A 19,666-nucleotide genomic window follows, 5' to 3' on the forward strand; every position below is an offset into this window, starting at 1 on the left:
GGTCATTCGTATGTTCCCAAAATGCTGGCGGAATGCTAATGTTAAATGGGCTTCTTTTCCACCATCGTAAAACCGGTGGATTTTGGTCTCTGCCAAGCTCTAAGTGAGGCTCTTAACGTTAGCATTCCAGCAGCTTTACGCAGCCAGTCTCCATGCATTGCAATGGGGAACACTGTTTTTTTCACCAGCTTTCCACTGACAGAAAACTGGTGTGAAGCTAGCGGAATGCTTACTTAAAACACCTCCTGGGAGTCAGGTCATGGGACATAGGTGCAGCAAAACTATATGGGCCGGAAATAGGGGCTGAGTAAGGGCATGCTTCATATGCCATGTTCCGGTGTGGCACCACGGAGTGGATGGTGGTACACAGCCGCAGGCTCCACTTTACTCCATTACCCAACCTTGACAGAGCTTTATTCACAGGGCCTTTAAGGTTTAGTTAATGTTCTTCCATGCAGAACTAATTCTGTCCCTGCTACTCTACAAAGGATGCAAGGTTGTGGAGGAACTATCCACTCTTCTTGACTTGCACGTAATAACACTGTAGCCTATCTCTCCCCAAGCAAAGGCTACACATGTGAGTTTGCAGGTTCTACTGGACCAGCTCTTTCTCGATACCCAAAGGAGTGTCAGCATCCTTAATCCAGGCACCATTTAAAGTCCCACAGCCACACTCAGCCTTTCTGTTTGAGATGCTGGGCAACAATCACACATTTTTCTCCTCAACTTGGTTCCGCTATGGGACTCACTCAGGTAAGAGCAGGTTTAAATTGTTTATTTTTTTTATTTATGTATTTATAGAGCGCCTTAGCCCGCAGGTATCAGGGCGCTGACAAGAAGACGCAGACAACAAAGAGAGTCAGGACAATTGGAGAGCACGGTCAGTCACTATAGGGAGATCTAGTTGGTGGTGGGTTTATCTAAACAGTGCAGTTTTCAGGTTTTTTCTGAATTTCAATTAGTTGGACTCAAGTCGAAGATCAAGTGGGAGTCTGTTCCATTTCGCCGTGGCGAGGCTAGGGAAGGCCGACCTAGTCTGTTGGTTTTGTTGGTGTGTCCAGCTTTGACAAGCCATTTGTTGCCTTATCTTAGAGTTCGGCTGGGTACATAAGGCTGATTTGCTTTTTGAGATATTCCAGGGCAGAGCCATATAGACAATGATGTACAAGAGACATTGGGCCTCATTACGACCCAGGCGGTAAGTTACCGCCTGGGCCGTGACTTTACCACCATGGCGTAAACTACGTTTACGCCATGGTGGTTGGCGGACTTACCGCCCCATTCCGAGGTTGGCGGGGCGGTAAGTCCCCAATCCCCATTTACCCTTCCCCATTCCCATTTTTGCCCCATAGGGCATAATGGGAGTGGGGAAGGCGTTAATTACGCCACCGTAATTTACGGTGGCGTAATTAACTCCATGGTCCCTTAGCGCCATGGATTTTAACACCTGCTAAAAGCAGGTGTAAAATCCGCCATGGCGCTAAGGGACCTCGTACTCAGGCGGTAAGGGTCGGCGCTGTTTACGCTGCCGTAAACCCCTTACCGCCTGGGTCGTAATGAGGCCCATTGACTTGAAGGCAATTCGGTCTTCCAGTGGAGGGCTTTCCTCTCCTCTGTGATATGGTCTCTTTTAGATTTGCCGGTGATTATCCTTATAGCATTATTTTGAATGACTTGAATTTTCTGCTGGCACCTAGCATTAAGGGGATTCCATAATCCAGTGTAGATAGTATGGTGGCTCTACGAATAAATTAGAAAATTATGTTATGCCTCTAATCACAGACACAGGTTATTTTTCATACTGGTACTGGTCTGGTAATGAAAATAAGTGAAGGGCAGCACTGCACATGCCAGAGGCAACCACAGAGTTGACCATACCAATGGTATATAAGGCGCTATATAAATGCAAAATAACATAACATAACAGGAACTAGTACCAAGCAGGTAAGGCTTTCCGGATGTAGCTCCTCCTCTTCCCCAGGTGCCTTTAGGTCTGAACTAGCTAGATCACAGGTTGCATGAGAACTCAAATACCATCAACGTATTCCTGGTCCTTCATCCTCCTTGTTTTCTGTCGTCACACCACTGCCCATCAGCACATTGCATGAGCTGCTGATGAGCCAGGTCTTACTTCACATAGCCATCATCATGCTCCTCACCACCCGCCTATCTGCATGGCTCCTTCTCTTTGCCTCCCATGGTTTACATTCCTGGTTCAGTTTTCCCTTCGCCGATGGATCTTCTACACTTCTTCAATTAGCATTCCTGTCAGCTTCACCATTTATTTATTTATTTATTTATTTATATATTTACAAAGCGCCGAAAGCCTGTGGGCATCTAGGCGCTAGGACAAAAACACAAAAGCCACTCCATAAAACACAATACAAAATTCCGGAGTTAAGCAGGTCGGAGGAGCCGTAACATGGAAATGAGAAGTGAGATTTATCTGAAAAGGTAGGTTTTTAGAGCTTTTGAAAGGTTTTCAGGCTACTGTTTTTCGACAATGTTGCGGGCAGGAGGTTCCATGATTTAGCGGCTTTGATAGTAAAAGATTTACCCAAGCCCTTTTCGCGTTTGTATCTGGGACATCTGATGAGACTTTTCCACTAGATGCTCCCATTCTGACACCCTTGACCAGGCCTTCCCCACCTCCTACACCCATCTGCTCATCTTTGCTCACAGTTACTCTGTACCCCACCACACGGATCTGATTTTCCAGTGGACTTTTGCTTTCTGCCCACTCCAGCTGGAGATGCTGGGCACAGTTGGGTTTCCCACCCGTGACTTGTCAGGTGTTCTTCAGGAGACGAGAGACTCCCAGAGTACCCGCTAGGTCTTGCCACAATGCCTCTTCCTGCCTTTCCCCCACTTCAGACTCGCCTCCTATTTTCTGTAACTTGAACCTGCAGTGTCTAGTGCTGGAGTGTTTTAACCACTGTTCCTCTCCCTGCCTTCCCTGAGGAGGGCTCCAGTGCTCGTGCTGCGACTATTGGCCAATTGTCATGAAGTCATGTTTGGTGTGCACACATGTGGGCAGATGTTCAGTCCATTGTCTGCACTGCCATCTCTTGCCAGTGGCTCCCATTCACAGCTCCCACACTCAGCTCTCTGGCTTCCTGCCTGATGTCTTGTAGCTTCCAAATCTCCCTCGGGGAAATGGTCTAGGCTGGGACACTGTGGACAGTGGTCACGTGTAACCTAGGGACTCTGGAGACACGCAGGCCTTAGGGCATCCCGGGGAGAAGGCATGAAGACCTGGGGATTAATGGAGGAAGGTAGTGTGGCAATGCGGGCACACTGTTTACCTACCAGTGGGGAAATAGGGAAAGTGTGAGGGCCGATAAGAAGTGTGTGGTGCTGTGAATGAGACTCGAAGGCACTGGGAGGATTCCAAGGCAGATGAGGCGCGAGACACATCTCTGGGAGGTGGGGATGACTCTTTTGGCCCAGCTACCCTCTTTGCTTGAGGAGAGGGCCAAGCGCCATGCATCACGGTGATCACACCTTTAGGAGATGGATGTCAGGGGAGCAGGGGTGGACTGGCCTATAGGGAACTCTGGAGATTTCCCGGTGGGCCTCTGCACCCTGGGCCTCTTTTGTGTGGCATTTCCAAATTTTCTCATAGGAAAAGCATTAGGCTTGCTGAAAATGTGTCATATGGGGCCACTTTGAACATTATTTCCAGGGCCTCTTTTGGTCCCCAGTAATTATTTCCAGGGCCTCTTTTAGTTCCCAGTCCAGCCCTGCAGGGGAGTCTTGAAAACAGAAGCAGAAAGGCTAGCAGAAAGAATCTTATTGACTGCTGTGCCCTGATCCAGTCATTTGAGTCTGCTGGGTGCAGCTTGTGCGAATGGCGTAAAAAACTGAGAAGTTCCAGATATCGAGGTTACTGCAGAGGAGTGGGAGCAGGGTGGGGAGGCAGGGAAGAAGGAGTGTACGCACAGTCTAGGGGCTGTAGATAGCGAGATGAATGCGTGGGTGCGGCGGTGATAATAAGTAAAGATTTTATGCATTAACCTGGTGTAATTGTTTTGTTTCTGTTTGGTATAATTAAACATGGTTGAAAAGTTTAGGCAACTTCTTTGTAAAGAGAGTTACTGGAGTTCTAGTGATGAGGTGAAAAGAGCAGTCGTTTCTGTCTAAACGTGAGAGTTTCCAGGGAGGTAAATTACACAGGGCAGAGATAATATTTGGAGCTCATATGTTTGTAGGTGTAAATTGGGCTCAACTGAAAACTCCATGTCCGGTTAACCTAGTTATTCTGTAAACCACCACTAGGTGGCAATATAGGCTTACAATTTGAGGGCCTTTCCAAGATTTTTGCCGGTTGATAGGAAAAATATTGCGAAAATAGAAACAAGAAGTTATAAAACAGGAAACATCAGGGGAGTGTCCTGCATTGCAACAGTGAGGGTGAGGGGGGGCCAGCCCCGAAAAAAAGTCTGCCTACTCACCCCCCCCCATATGCACGTAGGAAAATTAAAGCTAAACTGACATACAATCGTCCCTGCCCCCATATGATGCAGGACAGCGCACGCTGCACCTAGAACGTTACTTACTTAAATCCCTGAACGTATTCACTAGACCGACTTCAGAAATAAGTCAGATCATTTCTTTCTGGAGTCGGATGCACTCCGACCCCAGAAAGAAATGACCTGACTTCTCTCTGAAGTCAGACTAGTCGATGCGCGCAGGACTGGAGCTTAAGGCAGACCACACAGCACTGCCTGGTTTGCAGCTGCACTGGCCCAGAGCGGGGTGGGACATGGACACCTGTTTGCTGTTTGCTCCTGCTCGAATGGAAGCACCCCTCATTGTTAGGGTGGCCAACTTTACAAAATGGTTTTGCAGGACACTTCGTGCATGATGGCACATCAGAGACGCCTTAGTGTGTGCAATTCCATACATTATCATTCGCACCACACCAATCACCTTTTTTGGTAACATTAGTGGCAGATGGCATTCTAACACATACGCATAACAACAAAAATAATAATAAAACTCCAGGTCCATCACAGATGCAGGAAACTCATCTATTAGAGCCAGTCCAGGCTCTGAGGAACAAAATGCACGCACACCTCCTAATTTGCATATGGATTGCACCAACAGAAGTGACTTCACAGAAAAGGACATTACAAGAAGCATCATCAGTATTTTATACTTGGAGGCACCATGCAAGTGACTTTAGAATAAGTTGCCATAAGAAAGCCAAGTGGCAAATAACTTAGTGGTGCAAAATACCTAAATGATGTGGGTAGTTTAAGCAAATGGACAAATCATTCCAGGTCTAGTTGATATAGATATTTATTACGGCTTTGCTTTGCATTTTGTACTTTATAGCAATGTCTTCGAAGCAAAGCACATTACATAATAAACAAGCATTTCATAATAAACTAACTTTACACTATATACATCATCATAGAAATAAGTTGAGCAAGAAGGGTATGGCTTTAGTTTTACTGTTCCCATCCTACATGCAAAATTACAATAGCATCATGCAGATTAATGTGAGCGTAACAAATCCCCCTTGGGTTTTAACGCAATAGTGATTATTTCATAAAGCCTGCAGCATTATGCACCCTTCTCACTTCTGATCACCCCATTCACATTTTTTAAGGGACAAAAATCCCAGCTAATAGTATCCCCTCCCTCCATTCAGTTCCTAACATTGAACCAGCGCAACGTGTCAGGCCTTTGGGAGAGCTGCTCTGCTGCGCAGAGCTCGAACATTGACAACCTCTTTGTCCTGTCAATGTCCCGGTCTGGTTCTGAAATTTCCATGCAGCCAGTCTAGCCATTTCTTATTGTGGTATGCCATGTTGTATTGAGCCTCTTAGTTAAAGCAAGCATGATAAGTGCTACTGTGGAGCTAGACTGGCATTTTAGTGCAGCCAGTCTTAGCCATTTCTTACTGTGGAATGATATTTTGTATTGGGCATCTTTGATAAAGTAAGCAGGATACGTGTTACTATGTGGCTAGACTGGCCTTTTGGTGCAGCCAGTCTAGCTATTTCTAACTGTGGCATGATATTTTGTATTGGGTATCTTTGATAAAGCAAGCATGATAAGTGTTGTTTTATAGCTAGAATGGCATTTTAATGCAGCCAGTCTAACCACGTCTTAATGTGACATGCTATTTTGTATTGGGCATCTTTTTTATAAAGCAATCATGATAAGTGTCATTACATGCCTAGACTGGAATTGGAATGCAGCAACTATGGTCATATTTACATACTGTGGCAGGGCATTTTTAATGGTTAAACCAACTGGAGTATGTTCTTATGTGGGGATATTGCCATATTTTGGCAGAACACGCGCGTACATGTTTTCTTATAGTTACATTATTGTCATTCTGCGTAAAGCAAACATGAATATGTGCTTATATGGGAAGAATGGCATATATTGGTGCAGCCATCATAGAAATGTATGGGCATAGCCAGCGTGAACATGTTTTGATACTGTCATATATTGTGGGCAAAGGCAACCTGAAAATGTGTTGGCAAAATGCTCCTCTGGTGATTTGCATCTATTGGATGTATTCATGAGTTACCGTACAAAACCAATTGCAAACTGTTTGGAATTTTACCCAATTTTCCAAAAAATGTGTGCTGTAAAATGCACCATTTTAAGTCATTATTTAAAAAATGTCCTGGGGATCGGGCGCCACCGCCTTAGATTAGTTCAGACTCCGTCGCTACGTTATGCCACACTGGCATATTTTGGGGAACAATTTACGCCACTTCAATTAAAAAGTTCATCGGACACCACTGGGATGTGCAGCCAGAATTTGAAAACTGAACAATTCTATGGGGGCAAAGTGAGATTCATGTAACCATTGCTTAAGAACCAAGGGAGCAGTTGCCTCCTTCACGCCCAGTACTCTGCACCTTTATCTGATATTTCATCTGTTAAACAGACTGGGCTTCCTTACAAGTTTTCTGGTCTGGAAATAAGGGTGAGGTTAAACTCACTGGTGCCCTTGTTTCCGGACGGGCAAATTATGGGTTTGCCTGCCGGAGCCGCTGTGCCCGACAGGTCTGAACCTGCTTGGCAAAGCCATCACGGAAGCACCAGCACCGTTAACAGTGCCAGTGTTTTCGTGTCCCCACTCCCATAGAGTCCAAGGGGATTCTATGGGAATGGGGATTAACAAAATTACCGGCGTCTGACTTCCTAGCCGCCGCACTTGGAATAGCCTGGTAGCACCGGGAAGTCAGGCACCGGCAGGGTTACCCCCGGACCCATAATGAGGTCCACTGTCCTTGACTATCATTTGAAACTGAGGTACGAGAAATATCTCTTCGGGTAAACTGACTATTTTTGACTGGCTATTATTTAGAGCTGGGCTGGAAGGAATGTTGTAACAAAGTTTGCCGTCTGTAATGAATCAAGTACAGTCCTTTATGATATGAGCACATTTATTAGTTATAGTGCTGAAGTTAAGTTCTCAGTTACAATTCAGGATTAGGACATAAACATCTACCAGCCCCCATGGTCAGCCGCTCTCTCTCTCTCTCTCTCTCTCTCTCTCTCTCTCTCTCTCTCTCTCTCTCTCTCTCTCTATAACTGTCAACCTTGGAACCTAGCACATGCAACATTCCACTCCACTCCAGGTTCCATTCATATGACATCACCTAAGCAGCATGAAGGCAACACTCCAGATTATAACATATGTCTCTTCTGCTAAATACCACCTCTAACTACACATTATTTGAAGCTCTGCTGAGAGTGATGTCTGCTTGAGGTAAATGAAAGCAGTCTCTTGCTGATTGCAAGGGCATTTTTGCAACTGTTGAACATGAGTTAACTATGATGTGATAGAGGATACCCAAAGAAAGTATTAAGGTAAGCAGCTGAGCGGGCCTATAATGATCATAGAGAAGCTCTCTTATAGCCTAAACCTGTAAATGTGAAGGACAAACAACTGGTATGTGTCTCCACCTTTAATACTTTGAGTCTTAAGATCGGGAACATTATGTGCAAACACTGGAAAACCTTCATAAAAAGTTTGTGGGATAATTGAGAACGAGGATTGAAGCTCTCATCCGCCTTGTAAGTAAGCACATGAATAATAGGAACTGTGAGGCTAGATAAGGGATGTAACTGCTGTAACCAGGGCTTGTTTTTTTTAAAAAAACACATGGGTTTCTATACAACAGAACGATCAGGCAGAGGGTGTCTCTGTTGTCTCTGTCAGAAAAAGGATGTATTGGAGATGATGCCGATCAAGAACCTATCATCTGAAAAGAAATAACAGACGTTTGACGTGGGGTGGGTGAGTCTGTCCCTCATTAGCATTTATCCTGCCCATATCATTTTAGGCGACTGGTGAGAAATGATTTCTAAGGTGGTGTTTGTGATGTCAATTTACGAGAGAAGGGTAGAGGCTGAACACACATTCTGTGTACTTCCTGCATGTGTGAAATGTCTACGCCATGATGGCGCGCACTGGAGCGTGAGAACAAATTAGCACACTGCTGGAGGTAATTTTTGCTGACTAGGTGGTGTGTTCGGTGGGTTTGTTGTGTTTTACTGCTTGACATTAAGGGGGTTAAGCATGATTTAGCACTTATGGCCACATTTTTTGAAGACCATCCAATTTCCACCAGATATCAGTATCCGTTGATTGTGGCGTGAATATCTTCTTCACTCCTGATGAATGTTCAGCACTTTGTTGAGCTATGTATTATGGAATAGCTGCATACTCTCTATCAGAAAAGTGTAGCTCAGATCCAAATATAGGGATAGTCTGAACTGGGCAATGATGGCTTGGCGTCTGTAACTTATAGATTCAATGCTTAAAGGAAGTGGGTTGGTTGATTAAGTTACTTGGTTTTCGGTCGAGCACAAGCAGGGTGTTTGCATTGTTGTACACAAGGTGAAATGCCAAGATGAACAGTTTTTTGGCTTGTGAAGTTTTAAATAATGTGTTGAATTTTTATAAGTGGTGATTGATAAAAAAAGGTGTTTTTATAAGTGGTGATTGATAAAAAAAAAGGTGTTTCGTGTGTCCTGGGATTTTCTTTTTTATAACAATGGGCCTTTTTACGAGTTTACCTGCATTCTGGTAGTAAATCCACCAGGATACTGGCAAACAGACTTACTGATACCGCCACTTGGTCTGGTGGTAAGCTATTGCTTCTGACATGTGACTAGGGTCATACCCAAACGTCTGCGCTGTCCACTTCACTAGGTCCTGCCCTTTACTAAATTTGGGGCATTTCTGGACTTCTTTGCAGGGTGCAGAGCAGATTTATTGTGTGCCACACACTGATACAGACCGTTTTGGGCTCAAACACCTCAAGGCCAATTCACCTACGAGTTGAACCAAACTTCCTATTTGTGTCATCACTACCTTACTTACACTGAAACATGTTTTAAGATCTCTGTAAAGAGGTGTCTTAAAAAATTCATCACTTAAAGGGGACTGCAAACTTGGGCTCCCCAAACGTTTCACACTATGACTCCACTGGTCCCTTACCATTGGCTATGCTTACTGGGCATGATGGGAGTTGTAGTCAAAAACATCCGGAGAGCCAAACGTTGCAGATCCCTGCAATAACAGGTCATAGTTGAGTCTGATTCTTTTCTAGCTTGATTCTATTCTATAGCTGACAGTCTGTCCTACACCAGTGAGCAAAATACATCTTGCAGTGGTAGAATGGCAAGATATAGTTTGCAATTTCAATCTAAAATACAGAAAAGAGCATATAGTTGAGGGGCATCTGTTACAATTACCTAGTCTGTGGGATTTTAAACCAAGGGAAGGTATGCCTACTGGGGTTGTATTGATAATGAAGCATACAATCATATACTACCAGGTGTTGTGTCTGAATTTGTGGCAGAGGGCCTGTGGGACGTCATTAATCCAAGATGGATGCTGTTATGGATACTAATTTTGTTTTTTGAGCTGTAACTGCTTTTAGGGTGGTTCTATGAAAAATGTGCTAAGTAGGATTTTTGTTAAACATGATCAAATGAATATAAAAGTTCACTTAAGGATTTTTTAAACATCTTTCACTGTTGGTGATATAGCCTAATATATTATTGCTACTTCATGGCAAACCTTCGACTGTATACTCACTAATTTAGAATGTTTGAAATAATTTGTAACTTTCTCATTGAAATATACTATTTATTAAGACTACAATAGCTATTTACATTTCAAGAGAAAAATGAAGGTTTTACAGGTCATCTTCTGAGTTCCAGAGTTCATTTTTATCATCTACAAAATTGTTATGAAAGAGCTCTTTGTCGCCATCACATTTAAGACAGTTCTGTGCACCTTAGTGACTGAGGCCATCATTTGCAATGCACAGCGCAACGTCCTTTGATGCATGCACACCATACGAGCTGTATGATTGATTGTAGTGCACATGGAAGCGTACACATAGTATGTAGTGCACATGGAAGCGTACACATAGTAAGAGAATATTGATTATTTGCCTTATCAGCGTGTCACCACTCCTTCATCTGGTAATTAGTCCTTAAGATGTATGGTATTAGAGAGGATCTTGTTGGTGGCAAATTTTCACTTTGCATCCACCAACGCAGTTGACCAATGTCCGAAATCTTTGTTCCTGGCGAGCAGACTTGCTATGCTACATTCATCACTCTGTCGACCGTTCATCTTCCTTCTTAAATTCTTATAAACATCCAAGGGATCCCAAGGCTTCAAGCATTTCTTTTTCTGAAGTCTTGAAAACTTTTCAGAAAGATAGATTCCCTATCTTTTTAAAGCACTTGGTAACATCACACCCTGAACGAACATCACACCCTGAAAGATCATGAAGGCCTGATAATGCATGCACTTTTGTAGGCCCTAAGCAGGAGCACCCACATTTGAGACCTATAAATATTCTATTCGTTCCAACTCCTGTGACAAACCTGCTGTCAGATGGGAAAAGCAGTGCCCACCACAGTGAAAGAACAAATACATTGATATCAGGTGAAATAATTTGGAGGGTAGCAGCATGATGACGTGATTCATAAAGGGAGTGAAGAATTATTTTTGTATCTGCCTCCTCATGTGTGCTTTCAATTTCTCCAACATCATTTCCATCTGATGACTTGGCGTCATTTCTCCAACTGGCTATCAGGCTTCTTTTCATCCTCTGTGCATGCAGAATTGCTTTATTTGAGAGGTAAGCTCTCATGGAAAATGTTTCAATATTTGTAGAATCCATGATTTTGTACTCAACAGGTGTTGCCTTTCCTGCTCTTTTCCTTCACATGGAGTCCTTGAGTGACTTTTCTGAATTTGGGTGATTTTCATGTATCCGAAATGACTGAGGAAGAAATGACTGAATGTTATTTGTTGGAAAATAACATTCGGTATTTCCTCCTGCAGCCATTTCTGAGAACCCAATCCCACCCACCCCCTTACTTACCCGTCAGCGGTACATTCCGCTGTGTGCCGCTGACTCGCTGTGTCCATGCGATGCCTGTTGCCATACACTTCTGTGATCGGAAACTGGTGCTGCAAGGTCCTTTTCTTTTTTTGTTTTGTAACTTTATACGGACTGATGCAGGGACACCCCCACAAACCTCTTTGACATTATAGTGAACAAGGGTGCAGGGTACACCTCTGCATCCCCCGCGCCCCTTGTTCACTATAATGCCACCGAAAGAGGAATTTGGGCAAACATTTCGGCCAAATCTCCCATTCACACTTTTATTTTCGGTCTTTTTTGGGTGTTTCCCATTTTCTAGGTATGTATCAAATACTAAATCAGTTTCATAATACATGAGAAGATAAGGTTCTATTTTCTTTTATTCATTTGCAAAGTCATGACATGTCTTCACATACAACAGTTTCTGCAGTGCTTCCAATTCTGTCATTCCATCAAAGATAGCTGCTGAACATGTTTGCTCTGGTGCAGATAATCTGTCCTCACTAACAAATGAAGAGAACTCTGTCATGTTGTTAAGACACCTATGTATGTTTTTAATTTTCCAGTAACTTCTTCAGCTTGCTTTTGTTTGCAGCTAAAAGCATTGTACCATCCAAGTTGAACATTGAAAGAGGTACTGCAGAGAATGTGTAATTACTCAAACATTCCTGTAGATCAATGTCAGTTCGACTTTGTGAAGCAATTAGCAAACATGATAAAAAAGAACAATCTGCCTTCAACTGCACTATGGTGTCTGATACTTTTTTCTTAACAACTTTGCGTGCACTTTTGCACATCTGCAGGTTTTTGTTCTTCATTGATGCCCACAGGCTACAACTGTCTGATTCAATCCGGTCTTCTTTAAAGCTGTTAAACATTTGGCAACATTTTTCTGTAATTCCTGAGGTGTCCTTCTGAATTTTGGCATCAAAAACTGCCTTTATTGAGATGTCGATGAGTTCTTTTCTATCATAATTGACAGGATTAGTCAATGTCATGATCGAGTTGTAGATCTGTTGAACATCTTACCTTTGGCATGTTGCTTTGGATGCTGTTAGGTGGCAATGTTTTGACCATTCGTAATCTGTAATTCCTACAATTTTCTTTTGCTTCTGTAGACAGCCTTGACAGCTCAGGAGATGCTAAAAAGGAATCATGCTAGAGCCTGTATCTTTTGAGTAATATTAACCACACCACCAGGTATTTTAATTGTCCTGTTTTGATGTTCCAGAGTTTCATCCGATCCTAAAGCACAAAAGGGTACATTTGTCTTGCCTACTACCTTTTGGAAACTCAATCCAAAAGTCCGGGTGTTTGCTTTCAAGCTGTTTACTTTCTGCGAAGTACCATGCTATTATTCTTGCCCCCTCTAGTCTATCAAATAGAGGGGGCAAAAAAGTACTTAATAAACCAGCCAAGGATGCATGGTGTCAAACCCAGTTTGCAGTTCGGACGGGTCTGATAAATAAAAGCATTGTGTCAGCAGAGTGGACTGGTTCACAGCAGGGTTTGGTAAATTGTTGTTTTGTGTTTGAAATATCTAAAGAAATATAAAAAAATACCTTTTCGGATGAAATTTCTTCTAGTTTGGTGAAATATGCTGTTATCGATGCCTTTACTTCCCATTGTAGGCCTGAGCTCATGGTATTCTGAAAAAGACAAAAACCAGATTTACATTGAGAAATGTGAAAAAGGGATACAGAAAAAGGACAACCATTTCTAGGGCCAATTAAAGGAATTATTTCACCCGAAGGCAAGTGCTATTTTGGTGCTCGTCCCTTAGGGTGGAGCAAGATCAGATATGTTTAGGACCTAAACATTGCCCTACTGTGTCCCTCTGACGATAGTGCCATAGGCCACAACCTAGAATTGCTGTATTGTAGCACTGGCCCTCCTCCCACCAACAATTTATATACCATGTTCTGAGCGACTGCGCGGCTACTCCATGCTCACCCTGGCAAAGGTTCAGTCAACCTGTCATGGTGGGCAGCCCTAAATGTGAAGATGGGAGTGAGATGGGGGCTCAGGAAGATTGGTTGGGCGTGCTGCACGGCCGGAAACACCCATTAAGGGTTGCAATTCTGGAGAGGCTTTACAGAATGCATGTCAGCTAGCAGGAACTGGAATGCTGTGAGGGTGCCCGAAGCTGTGCAGTGACTGATTGGATACACTGCTGCAATCTAACAACTGCAGAATGTGGCTGGTGAGCAAGAGGCAGTGGAGCGAGGAGCATAGAAATTAAGGACCTGCTTGTATACCCTGGCCCCACCAACGGTGTTGACACCCCAATCCTCCCCTTACGTATTTCTCCCCGGTCCCTAGAGCCATTGTAAGAAGCATGAAGCGCCAGCTCGAGAGGAGAAATTCAGAAGGGTACTTTTAGCACTAATAGAAAACTATTTGAAATATCGAAGACAAAAAACGTGTCCTGCATTAGACAGAGGTGCTTTTCAAGGAGCGATCTTAAGCAGATCCATATAAGGTGAGCCATATTAAATACACTTAGTGCATTTTCATACATTTCCTAAACAATGAGGTCTCAGTTTGGGAGATTGCTTGCACCAGGTGGAGTTGCTGCTCAATTGAAGCATCCAGCCACGATCAGTGATCTAGAGTGGATAATCCACAAGGCAGAAGGTCTCCCACCATGCCGAGTACTTGCTCTGCCAGTCGCCCATCTAGTGGTGCCCCAGGTGGCAATCCGCCACCTCACAGCCAGTGGAGGCAGTCTGCCTTATTCACCCCTCCCTGGGCTTGATAATGCAAAAGGGATACCCCTTTATTGCCAAGAAGGTGTGGCATGGCTCGGGAACCCTTTTGAGAGCAAGCTGGAGAAGGTGGCGGGAGGAGGCTACAACCACTCTCCGCCAGCTCCCTTCATTGCTACCTAAATCACGCAGCAGTTCTTGCTGGTAGATTTAGTGAAGGCCTAGCAGAAGTTCATGTGGTGTGAGCTCTCGGAAGGGCCAAAGCAATGCTCTGTTTTAGTAAATGCATAAGGCAGGGTTGGCGAAAGGAGGCGTCCACTTCATTCTGCTGTTCCCTTAATTGTGCCCTCAAAATAAAGAGCCTGGTAAAGGAAATTCAATGAAACATGACGCCAACATGGAGAAAATGCGTCGGCCGCGACATCTGTAGACTCATATTTTGAATCAACAATACTCAGCAGTGGACACGCCTAGTACTAGCAGACTTTCAAAGACGGATTAGCTGGTCCACATTATCTAGCTACTCTATCTACCTCCCTTGGCAATTGACATGTGTGAGTCATAATGCATGCACAATGCCGGAGTGTGCAGAGATACCATACAGACATGCCAGCAGGTTGCATCGCCTTGGAGGCTATTACATGGTAGTACATTCTATATCTCTTGTAATATTACAGATTGTGCTGCCATTTCCTTCCCACTGCAGTGATTGGTTTGTTTGCAGTCATCCAGCTTTGCAACTCATCATTTGAAATGCACTGTTTTGATTGGCTGAATGCCCTCGAGTGATTTGCAAAGGCAGGAATGCCGCACCCCCAGTCAGTGGACTTACGCATTCTCTAAGATCTTCAGTCTTGCGAAGGAGAAGGCTTTGGAATGCCACCACCGTTTTGCTGTGCCGTCCAAGTAAATGATAAGATTTGCTGTAAAACTTGTTGATCTGAAGCATCACCTCAAGGAGTGTCAGCATGGAAGTTTCAACCTAACAGAGCCAAAGTGTTTTTATTACCAAAAGTGAGTATGCAGATTTGGACAATTTAGTTTTCTTATATGGCAGGCTAATACAACCAAGTGCAGGTATCATCAAAGACGTGGGTTCCTGTCCATATTTAGACACTTAGTACAACCATGTCCATCAAATTAACATTTCTATTAATTGGTGCCATTTTTCCAATTTACAATCGAGTGTGCAATATATTATATATTTGTATATATATATATATATATATATATTATATATATATATATTATAGGGCGGCTGTCGCTGCTCTTCAGTTAAGGTGTGTCAAACTCACATAGGAACCTCAAAAAATTCTATTGTTAATAACTTTTGATTTGAGTAATGGATTTGGCTGAAATTCTGAAGTCAATTAGGGAAACACGCTCCTGATCCCATGACTCCAAAGTTTGGTAAAGATTTGTTAAAAAAGAAAAATGTTATTAAGAATTAAAAAAAACAAAGTTGCAGCCTACCTCCCATTCATTTTCCCATAGACAAACAAGGTACATTTTTGCCAGACTGTACAGCCCAAACTGCTGGACAGATTTCTACCAGGTCCAAAACAACTTGGGCACCAAGCGTTTACTGAAGGCCTTTTTGTGCATTAGGGTTATTGAGTGCAGTATTTTTTTAAAATATTTGATGGAGAAGGAGGTGCTCACTTCTCCCAAATAGATAGCTATAGCTTTTTTTTTTAGAAAAGAAATAGCCGCCATCTTAGTTTTCTCGTGATGCAAGGGTATCGGAAAATGAAACGCAGGTAAAAAGCCATTTGCAGGTCAGAAAACATGCAAATGCCATCGGACCAGAGGTGGGACGGGGGTGGCTAGAGGGCACCAAGTGGAATTTGGTAGTTTGAGGAGGTCTAGGGACTGAGTTTGCAACACAAAGCTTTTCTGTAACCTTGACTATATCTGCGAATAGCCGGCACCTCAAAGCAAACTGCGTCACAGAAACAGCGTGTGTTGTGGGGGAAGGGAGAAGGCAGGGGAGGTGAGGAGGCCATCTGGGGAGTTGGGGGAGCTGGCATAGATGAGGGGGGTACTTGGTGAGGGCCTTGGGGGCAAGAAAGCATTTTTTTCCCCAGCCGTTTTTCCGATATTCATGGCTATAAAACTCATACATAAAATGACTACAGATAGGGTGTCGGGTGTCTGTAATTCTGTACCCGTGGCTTACCTCCAAAGTGAGGAAGGGCCCAGTCCCCTCAGGCGATGTTGCCTAATAAATTAGCATGAGTTAGCAAGCCACTTACAGCAATGTGGCCTGTGGGGGCCGGCCCCTTCCTCGCTTTGAAGCTAAGCAGGGTCTGTCCTGGTTACTGCATGGATGGGCCACAGTTCCGGATGCCGTATGTGTTTGTATTTTTAAATATCTCATAACACACTAAGAAAACACACAGCATCCACTATGTTTTTTTTAAAAACTGTGTTACTGTCAGTCCTTGAAAGTTTTGCACTCATGGACAATTCTTTTGCCTTTTGCTGAATTGCATTCTGGTATTTGTAGTCTCCCAGTCAAGAAGGGGGGAGTAATGCAACAATTGTCATTTTTTTGCCTATCATAGTTGTATAAGGATTTATATTTTTCGATGACACTACGGCATGTGTACTTTTCAAGTTATCTTTATAAAGCAGAGTACTGTTGAAAGCCAGACATGTGGGTGAGGAGGGGAAATGATGAGAGGGCAAGTAAGACATGAGTATTTTCCCCGACATGGCAAGAGAGTTTGCAATTCTGGACACTGGTGCAGTTATTTACCCTGATTGTGGCTGCTTTTCAGGGCACAAGTAAAGGACACATGTGGGTGGACAGTGTAACTTTTTATCAGAGGGCCTACACAACCCCTTGCATTTTTTGAGCTTGGCAAGCATGCTCAAGTATTTGCCTACCAGTATTTTGCTCATGTTGTCATGTTCCTAGTGCAGACACTTACTCACAAGACCACAAGCACTTGTTTCGTATGGGGATTTTGTTTTCCAGGGAATATTTCTCGACAGAGTGCTGGGTTTAAAAGGTGAGCACCTTTTATACTTTTCCAGCATATTTATTTGAACATTTGCTCTCGTAGGTTATTTTTCAGGTGTGAATTACTTCGTTTAAAAGCCTAATGATATTATGTCTTGCACACTTTCTTCTAAGGGGAAGGTCAATTGAACTACATTTGTATATTTCACTTTAAGATATATGTTCACTTACTGTGCGCGTATACATGGGTGCCAGTTTTTGATTTTCGCTATGGGGCAAAAGTACCTGCAACATATGTTATTCTTGCAGCCAGTAATTTCTTTACCTTTTCCGTGCTGCTTACATGCAGTTAGTTGTTGCTGTGCGATTTATCACAACAGTGACAAAGAGACCGACCATAAAAGGGGGCTTATAGCATGCTGCTTAACCAAAGTGTGCAATCCTCTGCAAATAATTTTATCCTTCTGTGCATTGCATAAAAACATTGTGAGTTCTCAAAGGCTGCAATCTTTTATGCATAAAAATACCACTGTCAAAACAGGTCAAAATCAGTTTGTGATTGATGAATGTCTTTGAGGAATGGTTTGCAAGTGTTTTAAAATATAGAGTGGCCATGTACATAGTGTTTTATAATGGAAAGTGGGCAAAGGCCATGGTTAGTGGTCTGGTAGTGTTTTAAAATGGACAGTGGGCACGGCTGTAGTCTGTGCTGTAAGGAAGGCATGGCATCAAACATTAAGACAGACACAAGTGATCACAGTCCAAGGGTGTTCATTGAACTTCAATTGGGTTTGAAAACTGCCTATCTTATCCTAAATCTAAAGCTGGGAGCAAGCTACGACCATCAAATAATAAAAACGCAGTCCTAGTCGAGTCTGTCAAAATAAAAGGGCCTGTACTAATAAACCTATTGCCAATCTTTACTTCTAAATACAAATAGTGTGGGAAACAATCATATGCAAAAGGAAAGTGTTCAAGAAATGATATGTTAGGATATTCAAGCCGTTGGCTTCACTTCCCCACGTTTTCAGCACAGGACAAGGCTGCACACTCAAGCTTAGCACACTCTCCGGCTTCTCTAACACAAGGATGCAGTTCAAAATCTCAACATCAGGGCGTTCTGTGCCAAAGTCTCTTTGCCATTCAAAGTCTCTTAATCCAGAGGCCCTGATGCAACACGACAAACATTAAAGTTCCTTTCTTCTTAGGATTTCACATAAACAACTTCTTGGGTTATTTACTGTTCAGCCCGGGTCCCCCTCCGCCGGGCTCAAACCCACTTTAACACAAACTGTTCAATTGATCTCCCTCTGCTGGGCTCAGACCAAATTGACTACTTTTCCAAACTTTCTTTACTTCATCAAAATCGAAGACTTTCGACTGTGCACAGGATTTTGATCGACCCGTCCCAGGACCACTTCGATTCACAATTACACGTTCTCTTCCTGATATAACCTTTTTCTCACTTTCACCACTTCTCAGTTTGGATGCCTTACGGAGACCGTTGATTGAGCACCCACGCAGTGCCGGACCACTCTGTCAAAGGTATTGTATTTTGCTTTTAAAGTTCAATCACTCATCAGCAGTTCAACTTTACTTGCGTCTCTTATCACACGCATTTTAACAATGTTCATTCCAGCGCTCGTCATACAATGTTGCTGCTTGCAACCTTGGCTTCAACACAGACCGGTCTTGTATCGGTCTCCCCAACTCACCGGCTGTGTTGATTTCACTGACGCTACTTTGTTCTTGAAGCCAAGGATGGTACCTGGCGACTGCTTATTTCCCCGCCTTGATTACTGACACGGGAGGGCCCGGGCATCTCCGACACACAATGCAGGATTCTTCAGCCTGGTTTCCTGGTCTTACGGTTGCTATTTTTGAGGGTTCTGGAAAGTAATGGTTCCTTGTCGAAAAGGACAAGGGAATTTCCTTCTTGCAATCCCTTTCTGTTTTGCCGTCTTTCTTCTCTCGCTCAGCTACCGTCTCAAAACTGTTGTTTCCTCGTGTGCTTTGCCTCGCTCATAGTATGCTCTCATGCTCTGCCTTTTATCCATGTGGGGAAGCTCAATGGAAGTCAGATGTGTGTGATGGTCAGTAATTGCCTGACCTTGCCTGACCATTGTATTGGGAAACATCCGGTATACTGCTCGGGTCTTAGTCTGTTTTCTCCCATAGCGGGCTGTCCATTAGAACGTTTTTGTGTTGTAAAAGGGGGGGAGTAGAGTTACTAAATATACTACCTAGTAGGATGGGGTAAAGGTGTAATAGGGAGATGGGATCCCACGTCTCACCATCGGGTGTCCCACTCCCACTCCCTGAAGACCCCTCACCAAGGTGATCCTCCCGCACTGTCCACCCCCAGGAACTGGATCCAAAGCGATGGCCCTGTCCTGGCCACCTGATGACAGGTCACCGGGGACTAGTGGGTGAGACACCTTCTGGTTTCTCACAGTACCCACTGGCCATGGCCAAAGGCTACGGCCGTGCCAACAGGCCTTGTGCAGAAAACATTGATGCAATAACAAAACAGTTGAAATTCAAGAAAAAAAATGTACTTGCAGGGACGTTAAGGGGAGCAATACATTGTAACAAAA

The 19,666-nt window shown here is 43.6% G+C and overlaps 1 protein-coding gene across 1 annotated transcript in view; it reads right to left on the reverse strand.

Moving 5' to 3' along the window:
• LOC138520423 (uncharacterized) overlaps positions 1–19,666 on the reverse strand; it is a 201,969-nt gene that overhangs the window by 87,799 nt on the left and 94,504 nt on the right. Inside the window, exons 4-5 of the mRNA XM_069632821.1 lie at positions 14,934–15,083; positions 12,956–13,042 (exon numbers count right to left, since the gene is read on the reverse strand). Coding sequence (XP_069488922.1) covers positions 12,956–13,042; positions 14,934–15,083 — 237 coding nt within the window. The remainder of the gene's footprint in view (positions 1–12,955; positions 13,043–14,933; positions 15,084–19,666) is intronic.

Source organism: Ambystoma mexicanum, chromosome 13 (genome assembly GCF_040938575.1).
Source record: "Ambystoma mexicanum isolate Mex_15411 chromosome 13, UKY_AmexF1_1, whole genome shotgun sequence".
In the NCBI taxonomy this organism is placed as follows: domain Eukaryota; kingdom Metazoa; phylum Chordata; class Amphibia; order Caudata; family Ambystomatidae; genus Ambystoma; species Ambystoma mexicanum.